The 24,685-nt window shown below is 41.8% G+C and overlaps 1 protein-coding gene across 1 annotated transcript in view; it reads right to left on the reverse strand.

The window, feature by feature from the left end:
- The window catches only part of STIM2 (stromal interaction molecule 2), a 350,713-nt gene that overhangs the window by 12,738 nt on the left and 313,290 nt on the right, over positions 1-24,685 (reverse strand). The window contains exons 6-7 of the mRNA XM_069202138.1: positions 23,865-24,042; positions 20,458-20,635 (exon numbers count right to left, since the gene is read on the reverse strand). Coding sequence (XP_069058239.1) covers positions 20,458-20,635; positions 23,865-24,042 — 356 coding nt within the window. The remainder of the gene's footprint in view (positions 1-20,457; positions 20,636-23,864; positions 24,043-24,685) is intronic.

Consider the following 24,685-nt stretch of genomic DNA (forward strand, 5'->3'; position numbering starts at 1 on the left):
AAACCAAGTTAAAAGGGGGTGGTTGTAAAAAACAAAAGATGTTTTCCCATTTTAACGCCAAAAGGAAATTTAGCTTGCACATAAAGCCACAACAATGGCACCGATTTATACCAAACATGATATGAATGTTAAACGTTAACCAGAAAGCAAAGCTTTTGAGTTTGGTACAAATCTGTTCAGTAGTTTATGAGATATGAACATTTGAAAAAAGGTGTGAGGTTGGCTTCACAAGGCTAACAATAGTATGTCTTGTCTTTTGAAAAGCCATTTTCTGATTTGATTATAATCTTTTCATTGTTTGACCAATATGCACGAAACTTGGCACTTAGTAGTGAGATTATTCTTGGCTGCTAAGCCTTTTCCCTCTAAAATGTTAAGTCTTTTGTAAGACATTTGGGGTTCATAACTTTCTTCATAAACAGTATCCAAGACCAAATGTCCGTATTTTTTCCACATCTTAGGGATTTCAAAAGTACCCAGGGTTTGATGATTTCCCTAAAGCAGAGGTCTTCAAACTTGGGGGGGGACCTCAAGTGATCCCGGGGGGTGGGCGGGGGGGGGGGGGGGGGGGGTTCGCGAGACTAGCCAAAAGAAGCATTATACAGATAACAGTGCTTAGTTTTAAGCAGAAGTATGTTATTGCATTTTTAAAAAGGTAACAGTACTTAACTCCAATGTTTAAATAGGTCTAGACATATTTAAACATTGCTATCTTTATAAAATAATTGTGAAAAATTCTGAGGGGGGCCCAGTGATTTTTCTTTTTCAACTGGGGGGGGGCGTGGCATTAAAAAGTTTGGAAACCACTGCCCTAAAGGGAACTTAAAAAAGACCCAAAAAATAGGTAAGCTATTGTTTTCTGAAGAATGGGAAAACAGTGTTGTGTAAGAAAATGTATGACTTTCTTTCCTAAAAGTAGCAACAACAAAAGGTTTCCTGGGATCTTTTTTTTAAATTCAGGGGTCTTTTGTGTAGATTGTTCATGATTTGATCACAGAAACCGAAACTGAAAAATAAAATATGAAACTAAGTTGGAAAAATTGCAGTTGGGGATGCTTTCATGTATGATTAAGTATCTTCGATGATCAATTTACAAAAGTTACATATAGTTACATGTATTAGACTATTCAGGTCATAGGTGTATTATACTGTTTGTTGGTTGTCCAAAAACACAATATCCAGGCCCATCAACTGAGTTACAGCTTATAATGATTTTTTCATTGTGTACAAATCATACAGCAATATGCTAAAATCGAATGAATTAATAATTGGTATAAAAAAGCCTCTGTATTTTTGAAATGTGCACAAGATCCCGAGTTTAGGAATGAAAAATGTGTTATTTTTCGGATAGTGGCTTACATCTGGAAGCCAAAAAGGCAGAGAAATAAAATTGATAACACTTGTGTGACTGTGCCCCGCACCTGCAACAGGGAAAATTACAAAATTGAGACATCGTATTTTCTTCATCAACAGCAACCTCTTTTGGAGATGTACACAGCTGCAAAATTTGGGCCTGGGCTTGGCTGTCTCCTAGTGATACCTACCAAACTCAGACATTTCTTAAAACTAGACCAGTAGGGAATCCCAGAGTGGTCTGACCTGCGTGGATCTCACTACCTTTTATTAACCAAAATGCCCGGCAAACCTCTAAAATCACGCATCTTCTTCACATTTTCATGAAAATCGGGATCCATAAAATTGCTACCACCCAGCGTCCCCACACATCTCCCAATAAAAACTGTACCCACTTGTGTTGCTGCGCCTAGTGCCTGTGGCAGAAAAGGACGCAAAATGCACCAACGGGATATACATTTTCTTTAGCAAAATTAGCATTTCTTAAAATTAGAAACCCATGAAAGTCCATTGTGGTCTGACTTGGGTGGATTCCACTGACTTCTTTTACAGAATGCCCCGCAAACCTGAGACTTTGCTACAAAACACACATTTTCCTCACATTTTTGTGGCAAAAAGCTCTGGAATCTGCGAGGATCTACAAACTTTCTACCACTAATCCAGATAAAAGCAGCACGTCCTTGGCATTAAAAGGTTACAAAAGAAGGGACAAATAAGCATTCATTTGCCTATAAATAATCAATCAATTTTGCAGATGCTTGGAAGGATTGGTTCCCTACTAGTATGCCACGTTTTGTGCCTATCCATCAGGTTAGTGGCAAAGTTAACAAGCATTTGCAATGCAATGGGTCTCGCGTTTGCTCGAGTAAGCGATATTTGCGTTGTAAATTCCGAACTGGACATTTCTTGTCACATAAATTGAACATAAAAAGTAAAACAGAAGTTTGCTTGCACGTATTATCGGCAAAAATGCAATTATACCTGTAAATGGGTCGATGTAATGCAAAGCGCTCGACTACTGCCCAGCAAGATCGCGCTGCGTGGGAAATAAAAAGAAAAAAGTAGTCCAGATACCATATGGAAAACACAGAGCCGCGTATGTTTTCAGTAGTTAACCGGTGCACTCAAGGAGGGCTAAACACCGGAAAAGGCATGACGTATGCAAGCCTTCCACTAACGAAAGCAAGTGAATTTTAAAGGCAAGCCCACAAACCAACCAAACTCATAGGCATGGTTACAAACTCTTATAGAGATTATAGCAGGGACAGAGCGTTTTGCGCTCGACCCTAAAGAGGAGGAAATAACGTTTTCATTTGCTTATAACTTTACTGCTGTTTGATAATTGTGACCAAATGTGGCACACAATTAGCAAGGTATACCCATTGCACATATATGAGGTTTCCCGCAGGTCCAACTGGGGCAGGTCAGAAATAAAAAAGAGGGGTGGGGTAGAGTTCCTGTTTCACACTTCACAATGAAAAATATTACAAAGTTTAAAACTAAATCACCCACCGCCTTGGACAGATATCTGGCTTTCACCTAGTAGCATGTCTAATTACCGAATGTCTTAACCCAGAAAGCAACATTTTGGGATGAGACGGAATGAATAGGTTACAGTTCTCAGAAACAAGCTCAGACCACAGTGTCAAACGATTATTTGTTCAAATTTGGGGGCTTTAAAACAAACAGTCCATCTTATTAAGAGTTTGAGCAACCCTAGAACTCAACACGATTCAGTAATTGCCAGTGTTAAGGAAATCAAGGGCCACATGTACAAACATATTTTCCTAGTGACACAGAATGGAAAAAACCCTTTACTACATCGGGCCCCAAATGCCTTATCGACATTTAAAATGCACCATATCAAACACTAGAAATATTTTTGATGAATATCCTGGAATACATTTTTTCATCACTAGGAATCGCAGTGTTCATGTAGGGAAGCAGACAGCTGGAAAATTTATCATGATTTGGTATACTTACATTGTATGAATCTTATTTTTTTGCTTTTACCTACCTGACACAACTCTGGGTATCTGCTTAGCCAACTAAATACCAGAATCTAGCTTTTCCAATTCAGCAACACTACTCAACAAACATTCCTCTATCATCTTATTCTGGTGAATTTGGTGCGCATAAATGGAACGTTTACTGTTTTTGAGCTTTTTTTAGCAATACCGACTGGACAGTCTTAGGGCAGAAAAGGGCTACTGGGCCCAAACTGTTACAACTGGGAGTCTTTCGCAACTGGTGCCCTGGGGCAACTGTAGTGTGGAGCCCCTCACCAACTGGGAACCAAGTACCCCTTTGAAGGTTTTGCCTGCATGCGAGCTTGCTTGCAAAATCTTTTGTTACTGAAAAAATCTAAAAAGGGGCTTAGAACCAGCCCCTTACTTACCTGAATTTACTACTGGCTTACTGCAACATTGCTCAGAATTACACGCTTCAGATTGGCCAGCACATCGTCTTCATGTCACTTCCTGTTGTCGACGTCGTCATCTTCTTCACTGATCTTGCCACTGAGTTAACGGTGGACCAAGTTCTCCTTCTGGTCACTTCCCAGTGGATACTGGCCAGAGTCCTTCCTCAGGCTACGACGCTGAAGGTACTTTTTTCTTTCTGCAGGCCGTATTCTTTCTTCACTGACGTCTTCTTGCTTCTCTGCAGTCTTCTCTGTCTTCTTTCTTTGTTGCTGTCTTTTTTTCTTCCTGCTTGTTGTCTTCTTACTTTGCTGACATCTTCTTTCTTGAATGCCTTCTTCTGTCTTTGTTCTTCATTGACGTCCATCTTCTTTTTTCTTTCTGCATAAAGCCTTCTACGTTCGTTGTCTTCTTGCTTCATTTCCGCATGTCGTCTCCTTTCATCGCTGTCTTCTTTACTGCAGCAGACTTCTGTCTTCACTGCCATCTTCTGTCTCGCTCCAGTCTTCTTTCTTTTAGGCTGCATGCCAGTAGATTTCACAAATATTAGCAAAATGTTATAATAACGTTTGTTTTACAAAATATAAGGCATCCATTATTTTAACAGTTTTCAAATATTTGTAAGCCAGTTAGATAAAAAAAAAAAGACAAAGGCAAAACCTATTGGCTTTGCCAGTGTTTGTTAGCACGTGACGGAGGGCAGCGAGGCAGAGCAAGCAAAGGTTTACTTGGGGAAGGTTCTGTGGATGGAGAAAGAGACTTGAGCCACACAACACACACCCAATTCCCTGTCCAGAGGGTGATTTTTCTTCTGAAAAGCAAAAATACCTTATTACACAAGCCCAAAAATACTACACACAAACTAACAAATATTACTAGACAAGTGGAAATGCTCAAATGAACAAATATTACTAGACAAGTGGAAATGCTCATGGTGGCACCCTAATAAAGGGTCTCACAACTTACAGGGGGAAACATTTAGGAAAGGTTCCACAGGTCAGTTAATCTCTTAAATGTACCGTCGACTCCAAGCTCTAAAGGCACCTTTAACAGTTTGCACTCGAGCAAGTCCTAACCCAAAAAAACACAGCTAAGCAGGTGCATTACTAAAATCAATACTACTGACTTTGTCAGGGTATCACCTACACAATCAAAGGCCATAAAAGTTCAAAATGTATATTAAAATGCACAAAAAAATAAAACGATTTGTAAAATACAATGCATCTATAATCACCCACATAAAAATAATTAGCCCAATAGGTTTTTGTACCATACACATAATTTACAGTAATACATTAAAACCATCCATGTTTTAGTTGTTCATCCATTTCGGAGATAGGCATAGCATCTACATAGCATACCATTTTCTCATTTTAGGGCCCACTGGATAAAACTGACAAGTTGGATACGTTCCTAAACACTGTAAAAATTGCAACCTTAGCTTAGAAGATCTAATATTTTTTACAAAATAGATAAGTGTGCCGTAGACTTGGATGATATATCATCACAAGGGGAGTGCAGCAGAGACGAAAATAATAAGCCAAAGCTGAGAAAAAGCAGTTAGAAGGTGCACAGTGCCTAGTAGGATAACATCTATGTTCAGGGTTAACTATCCATTTTAAATAAGGTTGAGGTTGAGGTTCAAGATCTAACCACTGTATCCATATCTTGGACACCTGCTGCCCTTAAATCACGTCTGTGGCTAAAAAACATATCTTTAACTAAGATTTTAGACTCATTATCAATGGTTTCAGGAGAAAAGAAAATATTGTCTTTCCTTGGGTCTAAAAAAGCATGTTTAATGTATGATAACTAGGGAATCTTAGTCATATGGTTTAACTTGACACAATCCTCCAATATCAGGTGGGAAAATTTAGCTTCAGGGGTGTACCAAAACTTTAGCCAAAGTAACAAGGATGCAACACCAGGTAGGTCTTCAATATAGGATAATCCTAGGTCTGAATGTGCATCTTAACTCAATGTACTCTGTGGGACGGACAGAAATCCGCATAAAAAAAATATCTTCTCAGATTTGTAATTTCCCCGGATTAGCGTTACCCCATACCCCCACCTCATAGGAGGCAATTGAAAGGCATTTTCTTTTATAAAGACCAATCATTTCCTTAATGGGCTTCTGATCCAGCTTTCCCGTAAATCTAAAAATGGCTACGACTGCCCCTAATAGTGTGTGTGGTCTCTATTTAAGAGCTCCCCTCCCACATTAAAGTGAAATCAAATAAAATACCTAGGTAGTTACATTTTTTAATCATGGTAATCAGTGACCCATTTAGCACATAATTTTTATCCCGTGTATTGTTGGTGCCACATGAAACAAAGATTTTTGCTGACTAACTTTCAAACCAAGGTAATTCATAAAGTTTTTTAAAAAAATGTAATAACATGTGAGGCCATTTGCTGTGTGTGAAACAAGGACGGCATAGTCTGCATATAGGATAATAGGTACAGGTTGATTCCCAACCTTAGGCCTATCTTTGCCTCTTTGTATTAACTCTGTATCCAGGCCATTTATGTAAAATAAGAATAAGAAAGGGGCTAAGATACATCCTTGTCCAACACCTCAACTCGATCTAATTTGTGTGATATATTCTCCATCCAAGCCATAGTGAACCGTCACAACTGTCCCCAATGTAAACATTTCATCAATCAATCAATCAAACAGTATTTGTAGAGTGCTGCTTATCACCCGAGAGGGTATCCAGGCACCGTGCTGTGGAGTCAGTCAAAGATCCATGTCTTGAGCCCCTTCCTGAAGCTGGTCAGAGAAGGCAAGGTGCAGAGGGTGTTCCAGTACTTGGCAGCGAGGAGAAGCGCCTTCTGGTGTGGCAGATGTGTAGTACCTGTGCGAGGGTGAGGTGTGTGGCAGTTCCTGGGAGGTAGGTGGAAGCTCAAATGGTGGCTCAGGTATGCTAGTCCTTGGTCGTGGAGGGCTTTCTAGGCGTGGGTCAGGAGCTTGAATTGGCATCATTTTTTGGATGGAGAGCCAGTGGAGGTCTTTCAGATGCTGGCTGACATGGGTCCTCTTTGGCAGCTTGAAGTCAGTCTGGCTGCTTAATTCTGGATCCCCTGGAGTCTCCCCATGAGTTCGGTGGTGGAAGCAGGATGCAGAGACAGCGTTATTCAGGTCCAGCAGGGTCTCAATGCCCATTTTGCTATTCAGGTCCCATAACTTCTCCCTAGTCGCCAAATCAAAAGCAAAGAGAGGTCCATAAAAGCCATGTATAAGGGACCCTCCCTATTTTTCAGTTAGAAGGCAGAAGTTTAGGGATTGTTCAACAGTTCCTATGCTGGAACCCAAATTGGGTTTCTGACAAAAAACGATTTTGTTTCGCCCACATCTCAAGTTTTTGTGAGATTTGGCTTCCTAATATTTTTGATGCGGGGTCCAAATGAGAGATGGGACAGTAACAGGATGGCTGAAGACCTGTAACATTTTTTTTTTTTTTTTTTTTAAATGGGACGATTACCGATTCCCTCCATGATTTGTGGAGAATGCCCTTTATTGCAGCCAGCAGGACCCACAATTGAAGGCAAATTATGCACTAAAAACAATACAAATCAATATTCAAAACCTTTCAATATGGTGCCACCTTTCATTGACACAGGAGCATAAGACAGTGTTTACCATTAACATACGCATATCAATAACAATACCTGTTCAAAAATAATGCAGTGCAAGTCTTTCTACTACCTTCCCTAGGGTTGCACAGGCAACAAAAGGTTTATCACCCCAGAGCCTTTGGAATAATATCCCAGCTCCAGTGATACACAATAATGGTGCCAAACTCTCCCTGGGACAACCCAGGAGACTTAGAGCATGAAATATTACACAATGTTCAGGTACCCAGCAAGTTCTCCCTTCAGTGTCCCCAGGGAGTGTGGAGGCCAGTGCCACCTAGCCATGGAGACAAGAGTCTGAAAAGACCCAAGAAAATAAAAGTCAAGTGTTTCCCTCTGCTCTAGCAGGGGTTGATCCACATGGGGTCTGTCATTACTATTGTCTTATCCAGAGTTTCTCTCTTAAGTAGGGATTTAAAAGTTGCTGTGGAGAGATAAAAAAAGGTGGTTGCCTCTGCCCATTACAGAGATGTCCTATCAACCCTCCACACTCACAGACATGTTCTAGGAGCAGACTTCCTGCACAGCAGGATAACATTTTGAGAATGGAAGAATCAGTGCTGGATTTGCAACAGCTCCCTCTCCTGGTGCCACTACAAATGGAGTCTTTTCTTCCAAGACCTCAGAAGGGGACACCTGGTGTGACTGGTGTCCAGGGTGTGCCTGCTTCACTTTTGTACCTGTGAAAGAAAGGCAGGTCAAGGCTTGTAAGGGGTGTGCCAGTTGACAAAGATTTCTACACTGCCCTCTTTCAACAAGAATAATTAATCCCCTCCAAATGGATCTATTGTTTAGGGAAGGCTTAGATCTGCCTGCAGGGCAGCAGAGTCATTAACTTGGCCCAGAAGGGGTACTTATAAACCTAAAGTGTGTAAAGGATTGCAAATATAGCCAAATATGATGTTTGTACTTGTAAGCTGTTTAAGCACATAGAAAGACTTTAATCACCTCTCTATGTTGAGCCAATGCAAAGTTATATTTTGGCTCAGCTTTCACCTAGAGTGCGAATACAGTCATGCACTTCAGACTCACATTAATGCATTACAGCGTCACTGTATAGCTACAAAAAAATATAGGGTTACTTATTTTTGGATGCCCAAATAAATTATAGTGACAAAATCAAGCAAACAGAAATGATGGACGAAAGGAGAAACCAATCAAACATTCACACCCAGTCACAGATCGGGGTTTAATCCATCAATTCTTTTGCTCACCATGCTATCCCAGTTTGGATTAAACCCATATCTGAGAGTGGGGGGTGAATGTTTGATTTGTTCTGCATTACGTCCATCATCTGTTGTTTTTGCATTTGTCACCCTAAGTGGAAAGGGTATGCCCAGACGTGGGTCCTGTGCTTGCTATGCCACCACATTCAAGCTAGTCTGGCTGATCAAGGGTGATACTCTGAAACCGGTCCCAGGATGTTTGAGGGAGGACCTGGTCTGGCAGTTCGGACTGGACTGCTCCCATGGGAACAGGGTCAAGACTGATTTGCATATGGCTGGGTCCAAACTGGAATGGCATGGCAAGCAAAAAAAGTATTTATTAAACCCAGGTCTGTGACTGGGGGTGAATGTTTGATTTGTTCTGCATTCCGTCAATCTGTTGTTTTTGCAAATAAACTATAGGGACTCTACAAGCCACAACCAATTTACTCATAGTCCCATCTTGCAACAGGCTACCTGTGCAAATACGCCAGGATGAATTAGACAGCAGCCCTCTTTCCATAGCGCATACAAGGGTGCACTCTTGTGAATATATGTTCAGGTGCAACAAACACTGAGCCTCTTGCCTTAGCTGTAGAGAAACATACCTTAGTTTAAAAGGTGGGCACCAGCAGTTAGCACTTAGTCCCCTGTTTGAAGAACCTTACAGCCATTGAGAATAAAGTAATGAGACTCACTCACAGCAGACGTCCAAACACACACAGGTGATCCAAAAACAGACATTCTAAGGAGTTTAGAACGTTCCGAACCTACTTCTTCGCAAGGGGCAACAGCAACTTTAAACAGAACATATCATTCATCTACATATATATATATTGTCTTATGTCTTGCAAGGAAATGTCTATGGGAGTGATATTGCCCTGCTAGAACAGGAATAGCAGGTTGCATGAAAACAGAGGCTTGAGAGTTTAAAAATTATTCATTATCCATCTCTGAAATATGCACTTGCGGAAAAACAATATCACTTTAGCTACATTTTAAAATGTTCTTAATGATGCACGCTGTATTAACTTACAAAGGCATTTTGAATTTAGTTTTCATATGTGAACAGGCAAGACCTTGCATCTCCTTTGAAAGCTGAGTGAATGTCAACGAGGGGAGCCCACGATTAGAAACATTATTTTCAATTTTTTAAATAAGTCATTCTGTTATCACTGTCTCAATTGAGGGGGCTAGGTTCATGCACGGCAGGCTTGAAGCTTGGGGTACTAGTATAGGCAAAAATACATGGGAGTTGAAACTTGGTGAATGAAACTACAAATTTACGACGGGTGTGTCAAGCAGCCACTTTCTATCAGTCAATGCGAGGCTGAACAAGTTGTAAATTAGTTCGTGCAGGAGGCCTTATCCTCCCCACGGCCGGACTGATTATGGAAGGCATTGCTGCTCCAGCTCAAGTCAGAAGCTGCAGGAATTTTTATTAAGTATTGCAAGTTTATGGCAAGCCTGAATGCACTGTACGTTCCAAAACTCTAAAATGAACAGTTCGAGCACAGACGAAATACCCTGAGTGAAGTTAACTAGGTAAGGGCTATTTGCTAGCATAGGAACACGGCGCAGCGGACCATTAAACATCTCTGGTTCCCATTACTGGGCGAGATTTCTTGTAGGACTGTTTACTATTCTAATACAATTTGAGTTTAACACACCAGTGGGCTAGACTGAAATGCAGCCCGATAAAAGGAGAACTTAGACCTTAGCCTGCAGCTTTCTTCCAGATGTTATAGTGTTCTCTACGTACCAGCCTTTAAGATATAAAAAGGAAATGTGTCACGAACAATGACCAAGTGACACAGGATACATTACCGTTCAATGCAATCACTGGGAGAGAGGCTAGGAGAGAGCAGAACTGTATGATTACAAAACTAACCAGCAACACATCCCGTCAGTAATAAACACCAACAAGCTCTGTGACAGTAAGAACGCCATTGGGAATATGCAGACGGTCAGATACCTTCTTGCCATGCCCTCCACGACCTGATCTTAGATGCAATATTTTAATTTCTGCTACCAGTTTAATAGTTGTTTAATGGATAATCAGTGAAAAGTCTATTCACTCGGAGTAATATGGTGACAGCTTTTTACCCCACAAACAAGAATCATTACTATTTTGAGCCTTCTAGAGCCAGTTTTACTTCTAGTTGAGAAGTCCAAGTACAACACATTCCATAAAAGGCAAAATTATACCAGAACAAGCAACTACTGATAAATACAAGCTCCTTTAAAACACTATTGGCTTGAATAAAAAAAGTGAACCTAACAAAAACTCATCAAGAGAATTACCTTTCTCCATTTGCACAGAACAATTTAAAATCTGGTTATCTAACACATCAATATGCCAGGTAGGGAGAGAACTCGCTGTAAAAGACTTACAGGCCTTGTTCGGCAGTGGCCTACCTCAGACTATGGTGAGCTCACGTCTAGCAGCCAGCCTTCGAGGTACAGGTATGTGTATACTCTCAACCTCCAAACATGGGCAGTGACCACCGCCATTACTTTTACGAACACCTGAGAGTCAAGGGAAGGCCAAAGGGGAGCAAAGTAAACTTAGATTTCCTGACTCACTTTCAATTGCGGGTAAAGCCTCTGGGACTGCAGGACAAGTACATGGAAATACATGTCCTACAAGTTTGAGGGCGCCCTCCAACCTCCTGGATCCAGGTCTGACTGGACATGAACCAGAGTGAGCATTTTGAACCTTTCCATGCCCACAAAGGAGTTCAGCGGGCAGGAGCCCAAAATAGTTCTAAGGCCTCCATCCTTCTTCAGGTAAAAAAAAAGTAACCAAATATCATCCTTCCCTCTTCTCAGATTCTGATACCTATGCTATGGCAGCCTTGAACAAACAAAGGCGGTCTTCCTGCATCCGGATTGCTGAATGTTCTTTCGAAAGTTGCTCCCATGTGAGTAAGGTGGAGAAGGGGTGTTGAGGTAATAGGCCTAGCCCTTTTCCATAATCTTTAAGAACCATCTGCCTGATGTATGGATCTCGAGCCAGGGATGAAATGTCATGTCCTTAATCTGACGAGCCACGCATGAGCATGAAGGCAAACTAAATCAGCTTGATAGCTGAAACAGCAGAGGAGGATTGATTGGAGAATGTCTGCCCATGGTGCAACGGCTATGGCCACAAAAGGAGTATGTTGGCTGCTGAAGTACAGGTTGAGAGGGCAGGCTTTGTCAGTAAGCTAGCCCCCTGGAATAACTTCTGAATTTTTTTGTATTAGGGAGTAAATTGTTTAGCTGGAAAGCATGTGCTATGGTGAATCAGCCTTTTCTTCACGTGAGCCATTGAAGAGCACACTCAGTACAGGGATGCTTGCTCACTGCCAAAAAACCCAGCTGATCTGATCCACGCATGACTTCTGAACACAACAGAAGTGTCAGTAGCTCTGGCCTCTGCAATCAGTAGTGTCCAAGCTAGCTCAGAGTACACACTTTGCAACAAACTGTCAATCATGTATTGTTTCGGTCAAAGAGGCCCAGAGGTCCATAGGGACTGCTGGCAGGAGCTCACTGGCCATATTGTACTATGCCCGGGTGTACCTTCCAAGAACATAAATCACATTAATAGATGTGAGGACTAAACTTACTGAAGAAAATGTATGCTTTGCGAGGGCTTACTTTCTTTTAGATTCTCTTGTCAATGAGATTGGTGAGAAGAAAATTCAGAATGACCTTATTTGTCAAAGCCTGAAAAATCAAGCTTTAAGTAGCAAGGAGTTTGGTTAGAAAGTACAAGCCTCCAGGAGCTAGGTTTGCGTCATGTAACAGTAGGTGGACTGACCAGAGGGTATGAATTTAGCTTGGGCCAAGCTCCCATAAGGGTACCAGTAAAGGCTCTGTCAGATATGGAATTATTCATTTCGGAGAGGAGACACCCCTACCGAGCCAATAAGTGCAGTTTAGCTAGATAAAAGCACAGTCTTAAGAAAAGCTCTGCTAAATCCCTTGTAGCTATGACACAAGCTGAAGGGAAACCCAGGAGAGGAGTGTGCTAAGTTCAAGTACTACCAACAATTTAAAAGTAAAAAAAACAACAACAAAAAACACACTACACAATAAAATTCCCGAAAAAGTTTAGAAAAATACAAAGACACATGTAATGACCAAAAATGACATCTAGATAATCGAAATATTTTAATGGGATCCAGAGGTGTCAATTTTGTTTTAAAGAATTTAAGGAAAAAGAGCCTAGAAAAAAACCAATCAAGCACTGTGGAAAACAACAGTTCGATGTGGACCAGGATTTTGGTGCAGTTTCAGGCTGACTACGTTGGAGCTGAGGCTGGCTATACCATGCGGACTGGCCAAAGGTTTTACCTTCAAACACAGCCTGAACCAACTGGGAAAGCTTCTTATGGCCAGTACTGCAGCCCCTTGCTCCTAAAGGCCATCCTTTTTGGGCCTCAGGCCTCACTCCATCAGGTCTCCCACAGAGTCTAGTCCTCTTAATCAGCTGTGCCCTCTTGTTTTCATGAGTCCTTCTGCTTTTTGTGTCCCTGAATCAGTTAAACAGGAAGTCAATCACATGAACATTGGAAAGCAATTACAGTCCCTGGGTGACAATGGGATTCAGAAGTCCTTGAGTGACACCTCTTCTTCCAGCAGGCACCAGAAGTCAGGTTTCTTTTTCCAGCATGGCCTTCTCAAGATGGAGTTTTACCAGCTCTAGGAATGTTCTGAGGAACAGGGGGTGGGGGTGGGGGTGGGGGTGGGGGCGGGGGGGGGAGAGGTACCAGATTTAGCCTGTGCACTAGCCAGTGACTGGAGGGATTATACCACCCATTCCTCACAATTTCCTAGTAGTTTTCCCCATCTCCTTTTGCAGGTCTATCTCTTCGCCATACTGAATAACTACACAGGAGAAACTAGAAACTACCAAGAGACCCTGGTACAAGATTGTGGGACCGATCTACCACAGGGCAAGCCTGTCACCTTTTTGGTCTCTCCCCACCCAACAGGGCCAAAACCGGTTTTCCCTGCTACTATGGCGGGAGACTGTCTAGGTAACAGGAAATGCCCTCCCTGTCAGATCCAAGTCAAAAGTGATACTACTTTCCTTTGTTCTGCCAACTGTTCTATCCAGTCAGCGGTTAACACCCATTGGCTTTTAGTCAGCCCAGAGCCAAGCCATCTTCCCCTGTGCCAGGGTTGTTTAACCTCCCAACCAAAGACGTATATGACAGCTCTGGAAGTGTGATACGTGGCAGAACTGGTTATCCCCTTTACCGTGACCGGTTGTCCAGGAGGGCCCTGGGAATGGATAGGAGAAGCCCTCCCTAGCACCTCAAAGTCAAAAGAAGCGGTGCTAAAACTGCCTTTGTTCTGCCAATTTTTCATGTCCTCGCTTAAATAACTGCAACATGGTCAGTTATTAACACTCATTTAGCCTTTCCTGTGCCCAAAGGCAAGTCATTGTTCTGAGTCAGAGTAGTCACTTTTCCCAGCCAAGGTTGTGAATTCCAGCCCTGAGGTGTGATGCACAGCAGAAATGGTGTTATGCCACTTCTAGCTCAAACAATGATACTTTTATGCGTACATTATCAAAGCCATTTAGTCAGATATTAGAAACTAAGCAGGACATAACTTTAAACCATGTTTCTGGCCCTTTTCTAAGTGAAGGTGTAAAATAAAGATTATAATTCTACCCCAGCCTAAAGGGTATTGCCAGGCCTATGTAGTGTGTCCTATTTTATATATCAGTACCCTGCCTGTGAGCCTACAAGACATACTTGAGGGGTGACTTAGGAATATAAAGAATAGGTTGTTCTGCAGCCTAGCCAGAGCAAAGAGGTGCTCTGGCAGAAACATACTTTTGTCATAAATGTGGGCAGTGTAAATATACACTGAAGCTCATATATGCATTTCTCACAGCCTCTTCAGAAAGAAATAATGGCTCAGATGAATCCGAATGACTGAAGCATCTCAGTTAACACGTTTGTTTTTGTCCCAAAACCAAGCGAGTTCAAGTAGAGAGCATCAGCTGTCCTCCAAATCACCAGTGAAAACAAGGCTCTTTGTCCCATGTGTCGCATCTAGAGCTGTTTCAGGAGAGGTGTTTATTCCACTGGCACTCTAGCGGTCTTAAAATAAGGCATCATCAGTTTAATGAAAAGGGAGTGAGTTGTTCTCTTCCACATCATTATCAGCCAAAACCAGAGGGCGAGTGTGCCCGGTAGCGTGTCCTGAAGATGCAGGCTGCGTTGGGGTGTACCTAGCTGCAAAGTCCTACTGGAGATCCCTGTGGCTCTGTTGAGCTTAAAGGCCAGAATCGGTTGTCACCTGAGGTGTGCAATCTCCAATTTGACATCTTTGTGTATTCTCACTAGACTATAAGTGGCAGATGGGGTGAAGTCCTACTTAGCCTTCTTTTAATGATGTTTAGACTTTTAATCACTGGAAGACTTTGGTTGGGCAATGGACTTTTCACGAAAGCAGCCTGCGACAGGGCCTACAACTTGGATCTTCAACTACAACCTCTAATTCTCGGAGATGTAGAACTTCATCTTCCACACTAGAATTGCATTGGGTGCATAAGGTCACACTGGCATGATTTAAAGAGTTGTGACAGGAGTACAAGAACCACAAACACCTATGCAGATCTGTAACCAATATCTGCTTCCTGAAGTCCTAGCACGGTTTGTATGATGTCATTTTCAGTGGGAACAATGTTCCCTAACGTACTGTTGCAGAAATTTGGAAGTCATTAAAAAGACCGGCAAAACTGGAAGCAGAACTTTAGATCCATGTCAAATGGCGCTGAAAGAAATGTACTGATGTCAGCGCATACAAGTGGTGCTTATTTGCGGCTCTGCTCCATCACTTCCAGGGCAATACAAAGCCACAGTGAAGCCACACGGCTCCATATTTCAGCATGCAGCAGCATTGCTGAGAAATTCTATGGATCCAGCCTGGGATCTGGGGATATTCTTAAGGTGAACAATCTGCAGTTGGAAGTATCATCAGTAAAAGACCTGCTGGAACAGAGGAGAATGTGGTACAGTAGAAACTATCACTCTTCTGCAGAGTGGCAGTTGTGAGAAAGAATACATTAGCAAATATGAAGAAGGAAAGGGAAGAAGCAAGTGAGTTTGTTTGTAGCTGTAGTTTTTCAGACGGTCAATTTTTTTAGTTGATTGTAGCTTTCCAAGACCGTTTACATAACTAAAACATATAATTAACTACAAAGTTTAAAAATATATTATGACGTTCTCTGCTCTATAAGATGAATGAAGAGCTGTTTTAGACCTGGCTTCCTTGGCATAGGTTTACCCTGGCTTTTTGCCTTCAGACCTCCTGTTTTGCTGACCTCGTTTTTGCTGCCATGGGACCACTGCCTGCTCTAAAAAAATAAAAAATAAAAAATAAATAAACTTTCACTACGATTCAGACAGGAAAGGGAGTCCAGTGGGGACCTCTTCCTGTTTGCAAATGGGTTATCTCCATGGTAAAATTGGTGTCAACTGCGATTATTTTGCGACCGCATTCACAGTCACAAAACAATCATACATGGGCCTGCGAGTCGCAATTAGGAAGGGGTGAACTTGGAACACACCTTCCTAGTTGCAAGTCGTAATCCCTATTTTGCGAGTCAGTAACTGGATACAGACTCACAAATTAGCAATGGTACATTTTACGAGGTCATTTTGCTGTCGCAAATGGTGATTTTCACCTCTCGCAACCACAAAATTGCATCGTACATCCTGCCCATAGTAAATTAAATGCTACTAGTGGGCCTGCAGCACTGATTATGACACCCACTTACGTAGCCCTTGAACATGTCTCAGGCTTGCCAATGCAGAGCCTGTGTGCGCAGAGTTAAGTGGTCCTGTCGACCTAGCAAGTTAACCCTCCTGCCAGACCCAAAACTCTCTTTGTAGTACATGAAAATCACTTCTAAGTTAGGCCCCTAGACATACCAAGGGCAGGGTGAAGTGTATTTAAAAAGTAGGACATGCACTTTCAAGTGTTACATGTCCTAGTAGTGAACAACTCTTACATTCATTTTTCACAACTGCAAGGCCTATCTCCCCCATAGGATAGCATTAGGATTGCCTTATTACATTTTCTAAGTGTAGTTTCCAGTTGGGAAGACATGTGACCCCCAAAGTTTGGTGTCTCTGGAATCACAATTTAAAATCACAACTTATGGTGAAGTGAGATTTTAAATTGTAATTCTGAAAATGCCCCTTTTAGAAAGTTGGTATTTTCTTACTTTAGCCATTTAGTGTCTTCTGTCTGTCTCTGAATACATGTCGAGGGTGGGTGGCATCTGGGCTTGTGCATTTCCTCTAGACAGCCACACACAAAGGGGGTTTAGGTGTGACTGACTTGCCATCCTTGAAAGGATTGGAAGGGGGAAGCTGACACATCTGAATGGGCTGTGTATTGTCCCCATACAAAGGACTGCATACCCCGATGTAGTGAGTCTGGAGCCAGGGTAGGAAGGGCAGGGACTCTGTGCACTTCAAAGGCCTCTCTTTTTTTAAAGTCTCCCTCAATTCAAAGGCACAACTGGGTGTAAGTACTGTAAATCAGACAACAGCATCTCAGTACACTACTGGACCTGTGGAAGCTCTGCCAGGAAGAAGGACTGCTTTGCTGCTGAAAGGACTAACTCTGCTGGACTCCTGCTCAGCTAACCTGCTGCTTAATGTCCTTCTTGCCTGGTAGTGAGAATGATTGGACCTACATCTCTCCAATTCAGAACCAAACTAACTCGAAGAGATGCTGGCTTGCCTCCTGTTCTTCTGAAGTTTCAGGGACACAAAAGACTTCATCACCTATAGCACCTGGACTCTGGTATCTGAGAGTCTTGCCCTACCAAGTGGTGCTACTGCAGTCCTGGGCCTTTGGAAGTGGGTATAAAGTGCTGCAACTGCTAAAAATCTATGCATCAACGCTGTTTCGCCACTCTGATCTGGCGCATCTCCACTTATGCATCACTGCTGCTGCGAGGATTGAGGACCCTGCATCACCGTTGATGCATTGCAACTGCTGCTAGGATCAAGGTCTTTGCATTGCCGAAGGCTCAGAGCATCACCTCCATTCTGATGCATCCCCTGACTTTGCACGGATCGGAGAATGCACATTGCCTACATCCTTGGGGTTGACACAGACGCTTTGCCCGTTGACCCACCCACCAACCATAATACTGTTTCAGCGGACAAAGGCTGGTCCCAGTATCTGACCTGTGCTTCATTGTGGTCGCCCTTACTTTTCAGATTTGATCTGGTTCAGGATGACCAGATTGCCCCGGTTGTCCCTCAATGCTTCTACATTTATTCTTTAAAAAATTATTTAAGTCATTTTGGTCTTGTTTTGTTCATTAAATTAAGCTCTATTCTTCTAAACTGATGAGTATCTTTTTGTGTACTGTTGTCACAGTTTTACTGTTTGAAGTATTGCAAAAATACTTAACACACAGCCTCTTAATTTAAGCCCGACTGCTCTGTGCCAAGCTACCGGGGGTGAGCACATGTTAATTTAGGGTGTGTTCGTGACTTAACCTGACTAGGACTGTGGTTTCTGCTTGGACAGGGTGCCTACCTCTGCCAATCAGAAACCCAATTACTAACAAGCAGCATCAGCCTTTCTTGTATTCCATCTTAGAAACATATGACATACACAATAAGGTGTTTCTGACCCCACCCCTTCATTTTCATTATAGAGGGATTCTACAGGACTAAAGCATCTGTCAGATGTGGGAGTCTACCTACAGTATGCACTGCATTCTACTCTATGAGCTGCATCATCCCACTCACATAAAACATACCTTAAAATAAAATTAACTCACTTAAGCGTGCTTTCTACCTTGATATACCCTTGTTCGATTTCAAACTACAGATGTAGAAAGAGAGAGTGATAGCAAGCAAGAGAGGTGACCACGATGTGTAAGAGGAAAAGAAAGCAATTTCAATTCACCTGTGTAAATGTTATCTTACTAACATTTCTTAAAGAGTTGCTATACTCAGCTAGTAACAGATAGTATCAACACAGATATTACAATTCCTTAATTATAAAGGAAAATATTCAAGTACAGGAGCACAACATGTATTTTGAACAGCTCCCTTTGTAAGGTAAGGACAACCTGCATTTGTTTAGAATTCATATTTCTTTCATGTCGTTATAGACATCTAGCAAGCTTTCTGAGACCCTCAGCCCACACTGACACCACCAACTGGCCTTGAGAGACCTTCTCATACAGTAAAAAGGAACGTGGCTGGCCCGGAGGCAAACCTCCTGGATTTTATACATGACCAGCCTGCCATCAGACCTACACAACATGACCTCAGACACAGTAGCTGTCCTATAGAAATCATCAGATGCCCTCCGTGGACCTTGGACACTCTAGTGTGCCATTAATGAATCTCAGTCCACTTTCAAACAGTAACAGGTTGTCTTCAGAGACCTGGTAAGACACCACACACTAATCTTTAAACACCTCAAATCGGTGAGCAGAGGAATTACTAGCCATCAGAAATCCTCAACCGATTCACAGATGCTTTGGGATGGTGATTGGATTCCCTTAGCAGCTTATTAAAGATATAATCTGTCATAAGGGAAGACCAGCTTGCCTTCAGAATTACTTAGCCTCAGAGGCCATCAGTCAGCCTTCAGACCAGGCCGATCACAAGATTATGCAAGGAAAAATCTACGTATGTGGACTCTGTCGTACTTCAATACTACCATCCCAATGTACCAAATGTGCAGCAACCACCACCACTGAAAGATGAATAGACAGGAAGGAGCTACCATTGGTGGTGCCTCCTGCTTCCGTCAATCTCAAGGGGGTGCATTACTGCTCCAGGGACTTGGAGTTGCCCCAGGCACATTTAGCAGGTACTCAGAATGCATAGGCCTGCTCTCAAAGACCATCAGCTTGCCCTCACACTCACCTGGAAATTAATCAATTCCAACGGGCCCTTAGAGATCGGTGGTGTGCCCTCAAATGACAACAAAATATTCTCAAGAGACCATAAGGCACTGTCAGCTAATCCTTACATGCCCCCAGCAATTCCTAAGAGACCCTCAGATACTGCAGCAGACCCTTATAAGAATCTGATCTGAGCTTTGGCACCAAAACCTTACAATCCAAACTGGATAGGCCAATATCTAAATGCAGTGCTTGAACTTATATACTCCCCAGCCCTTACATTGAAGTTACTTATGGGTTGTTATTAATGGATGCAATATTTTAATCCTGGGACGTTTGGACGTGAGGAGCAAATTCAATGGAGCCATCCATTTCTGATTGCCGCTGCACTTTCTTGTGACAGTGCATGATCCTGAAACGTGATGCTTGATACAAAGTTCAGTACTTTCACAAGTTCTACTTTACACCGTTGCTTACTACTGAAACGTTGGTTGATGTACCTCTTTTTAAAAAGCTATGATTGTTTTGACCTTCGCTATCCCCTTGACAAATAATTAAATTACCTGCATTTTGTCAAGAAAAATTGATTTAAATGGAAGGTGAATAAGGGTTATGGTAAATTATCTGCATAAATTAGTATAAGCCTGCAGTTAAAAAAAAAAAAAAAAAAAAAGAGGCAGAAGCTCGTTCTGATACAACCGCTTATAACTGTGCCAAGAACTGGATTCAAAAAATTATCTGAGGAGCAAAGGTAAGTGAGAACCAACTTGGGAAAGATCCATAAGAAATTGCACTTCGATCGAATTAGAATAATGGCAACAGAAGTAAATAAGTGTATACGTTTAGACGTCACAGCAATACCATACGGAATTAGATTTGGAAACAAATATTTTTGGGGGGCTGTGTTCTAAATTGTTGCAACTCAATTCTCGTATTCCCATACCTGCACTAACTCCTCCTCCGCATACTTCAGTCTGCTTAGTTCACACTCCGCTCCTTCTCTCAGCTCTCTCAAGCGATAGGCTTCACGTTTCGCATCACTGATTTCATCCATCATTTTGCGCTCCAAATTTTGTTTTTCAACTGCAACAGTCCTGTTCTCCTCTTGTGCCTGTTCAAGCCTACAGCATTCAGACAAATGTAAAAGTTTTGACATTTAGACATCGATTGAAGTCAACAGAAATGTAAACTTGTCACAAGACTTTAAGAGATTTCTGCCCTTAATATGTTTTACCGATCATATAATATGCTAAAACGTGGCGACCAGGATGAGCAAAGATTTAATAATCTAAAAGGCAAAAAACACATTTTACAAGCGCTAAATTGGGTTAACGGTTAATACCTCTTCATTTACAACTACACGTTAATGTGCCCCACTCCTTAACCCCAAAAGAAAAATAAACTATCGATACAAACATTTTGCTTTTTTTCATAGGGTTACACAATAGAGCCAGCAACGGGCAAATATATTTTGGAGAAAAGTTTGTACGTACGTTTCCGGAAAGAGACCCCCACAAACGGATGAAAGAATGCATGTGAAGTAAACAGCATAGTAGACCACAAACAGATGAGATGGGGATATTCTTTAAGAAAGCAATGCATTCATCTTAGCTCTACTGGAAAACAAGTCACTTCACGAGAAGGCCGTGCCCTGCATGCTGTAACTGTCGGAGGTGTGAAAACAATAGGTACAGCAGCTGATACCTTAAAGGCCTGTTAGCTCAAAATGCAGTAGGGCTTTCACAAGGCAGCTTTGGAGAAACTATGTTAAAACCAATTCTGCTCTCCAACAGAAGAAAAAAAATCAATGTACAAACCTATCGTAAATTCTTTAGCAAAGGGAAACTGTCATCAACATCAATTTGTTAATCCAAGAGAGCCAACGTGTGTCTGCTGACAAAGATCGCCCCAAGAAAGACCTCAGCCTTCAAGGAGCAAATGAGAAGCTACCATTTTGAGTTCCCACAAAAATGGAGAATGATGCAACTAACTGATTCAATCCGCGTTCACGTTTAGTTCTAGTGTGAATGAAGTATAATTCACCGCATTCTGGCATGCCCAAAAGAAGGATCACACTAGATTCCTCGTTACTTTTCAGAGATAACACATTTGTTGGTTCTTACATAAAATATCTATCTTTAAAGGACTTGAAATAAATTAATTACTTGAAAAATAGCTTTCAGCCCAAACACTGAGTACATCAGTATGCTCTAATGTGAAAAGATGGGCTAACATTGTAATCACAAAAAATTGGAGGGCCTTAGCTGCCCGCAAATACACATTATTTTGGTAAGAGAACAAAAACAAATATTTTTGAAGGAACCTTTCCAAATCCAACCTAGACAGGGCTAGGATAAGGGCTAGACAGACTTTCAGTTTTCTAGGCTGCAGCCCAACTCCGAATGTATGATCACAATGGCATATCCGATTACTATGTATCACTTTCATTGAGTGTCATTATCGTGAACACTAGATTCTTAATATGTTTATTCACGGTTATGACACAGCCACAGAAGGAAACATTTTGTTCTCCACTATGGCTGCCTTCTATGCTCCTCCACTGCACAGGGTATTATGAGGCCTGGCACCATACGAAAGACCAATAAATGCTTGTTTTTTTTCTTCAAGTCATGGATGTTATGTTTTTAATGAGACGTAATCAGTGAACCATACAGTATTGAATAAATACCATACTCCCTCAAGAACAATTAGCTTGAAATGCATTCGGAAAAGTGAAAATAAATAGTTCCAAGGAAATATAAAATAAGTGGATCTATAAAACAATATGTTCCTGACAAAGAAGCATTATAAATGTGAGGTGTTATCACTTCAGAACTCTTTATTTTGGACAGTCAGTTGCATCGAAAAAGTTCAAGCCTTTACTGGCCCGTAGTTCAGTGCCAGACCTCCAAATTATTAACAACCGGTTAGAACTGTAAATCAATGACTGAATTTTAGGTATGCTTCAGAATAGAGAAGAGCTGTGAACTGTGCAACATTACCACAGTGTGTACATCATAAATAAATTCCAGGCTGCTCTTTTCAATGCTGTGCTGGTTTTCTGCTCCGATGTGGAGCAACTAGCACAGATTCCGGAGGGGAGGAGAAAGGAAGGCACATATGATGGTGGAGGTGAGTGGCAGGAGGCCAGCATTTCTTTTTTTACAATTGGGACAGTGAGATGATGAGGCCATATTATATATGGCTCCCATTCACTCTCTTACTGCTGTGTAGCAGCTAGAAGCAAGGACCTGGGTCCCATTAATAACATATAATTATCGGTAAGAAGTGAATAACATTTTTTTCACCTCTGGGTTCTGAGTAACATTATGAAGACCTCAAGCTTCGCTCTTCTCGATATGATGATACTCAACCTGGGTGATAATATAGCCTGCTGTATTGGGCTATAGCGACCATTCCAGCGTTAAAGGCCCAAGCAGAAGGTGAGGGCCTTTTAACAAGGGAGGGGGGGGAGTTTAATGGCAGTATGACCCAGCTACAGAGGGCTATAAGGCTTTGAGAACACTCAGCCACTATAGGGCAGACTGTTCTATTAAATAAAACAAAGGCCTCACAGAGCCCAAGAGGATTAAAATCCCCATGGGCTCCACGAGGTCTTTATTCACAGCAACAGCTGTGACCAGCATTCGAATGTTGGAGCCTCTGGCTTCTAAAGGCCATTAAAAGCCTGGAGCACTCCATTGTTTTCAATGGAGCTCCCAACTTTCCTACGTTTTAACACTTTTGCAATTCACTGTAATCCATCTAAAATGATATGTCTTATTCCAAGTGTAGATTGGTGAAGTACCTGTGCTCACAAATCCTTATGTGCTCTGGAACAATCACATGGTCATACCCTGCATGCCTTTTAGCAGGAAACTGACTTTTTGAACTTAAAAACTCATTGTGGGTGAGTGGGAACGGGGCAGTCTATACAACTTAAAGCCAGTATCCAGAAAGAGTACCTCATTCAATAGGTTGCTCCTAGAAACGGCTGAATAATTCCAATGTTGAATTGACACCCTGAACCACTTCTAACTTGGTCTGGGGTTGCATGTTAGAGAGATTCTTGTCACTGCCTCATTTCACAACTAGAAGTATGTACCAGTTCCTATAAATTGATACAGCATACAAGAAACTAAGACACTGAATGACAAACAATAAAAAAGTATTTTTTATAGATATCAATGTACAGATCATGAATGAAGAAAGTATTCATGTTGCCAAGCTTGAAAAAGAACAGCAATATTGATTTTTCCTTTGCTGCTTTAGATTTTAGGACAGATCTGTAAACATACTTTAAACAAACAAAATGGTGGGAAATTCAAGGACGCATTTTCATTCACATACCTTTCCTGCAGTTCAGTAAGGCTTTGTTCGGCATTCTGGAGACTTTCCAAGTCTTTCATCATTTGAGAAATATGTTCTTTTGAGGTTTTGCCCTGGGTGTATGCGAACCAGCAGCCTCCCACACCGATCACTATGGAGATTGTGAGGATGAAATCCTTCACCCAATTGTGAGGGGGGCCTGTTGCAATAATGAAATGAGGAGAAAGCAGCAAGCATTATACACTCAATCTGTGAGCAGAAATGTTACACAAGGTTAAAGTATATCCGTAGGTTGGCGTACATTTGACAAAAGATGGAGGCTCGAAAAATATTAGAATGACGCTGTATAGGCCACGTTCACTACAGGAGATGACCACTGACTGGCTGATTTTTGCTTAACTATACTTGAATTCGTTCAAACACAGAATTGGTGACATCCAGGAGTGCTGGACAAACAGTAAGAAATAGCATAATTCAGGTCAGAGGAAAAGGGCAACTATTTTAATGCAGCAATACATGCAAGAGCTTGTTTTGGCCACAGGCCCTTCTTTCGTTCTTTTTTCTTGGACATGTTCTATTAGTTTGAAAGAAAATACAATACAGCCAACCTGGCCGATATAATCATAAGATCGAGAAGGAAACCTTACAATAATCTTATAACAGAGAACCATTGAATATTAAGTGTATGAAAGACCGGCCCGCCTCCACTCACCCACGACATGCTTAACTTAGTACCCGACCCTTAACAGCACACAACATAATTGGCATATGTACTCCTACAGGACACCCTCCCGCCCCTGAAATGCTCTGATCTCTTCATCCCTGGTTTGCTGTACTTGACT

Source organism: Pleurodeles waltl, chromosome 1_2 (assembly GCF_031143425.1).
Source record: "Pleurodeles waltl isolate 20211129_DDA chromosome 1_2, aPleWal1.hap1.20221129, whole genome shotgun sequence".
NCBI classification, from domain to species: Eukaryota; Metazoa; Chordata; class Amphibia; order Caudata; family Salamandridae; genus Pleurodeles; species Pleurodeles waltl.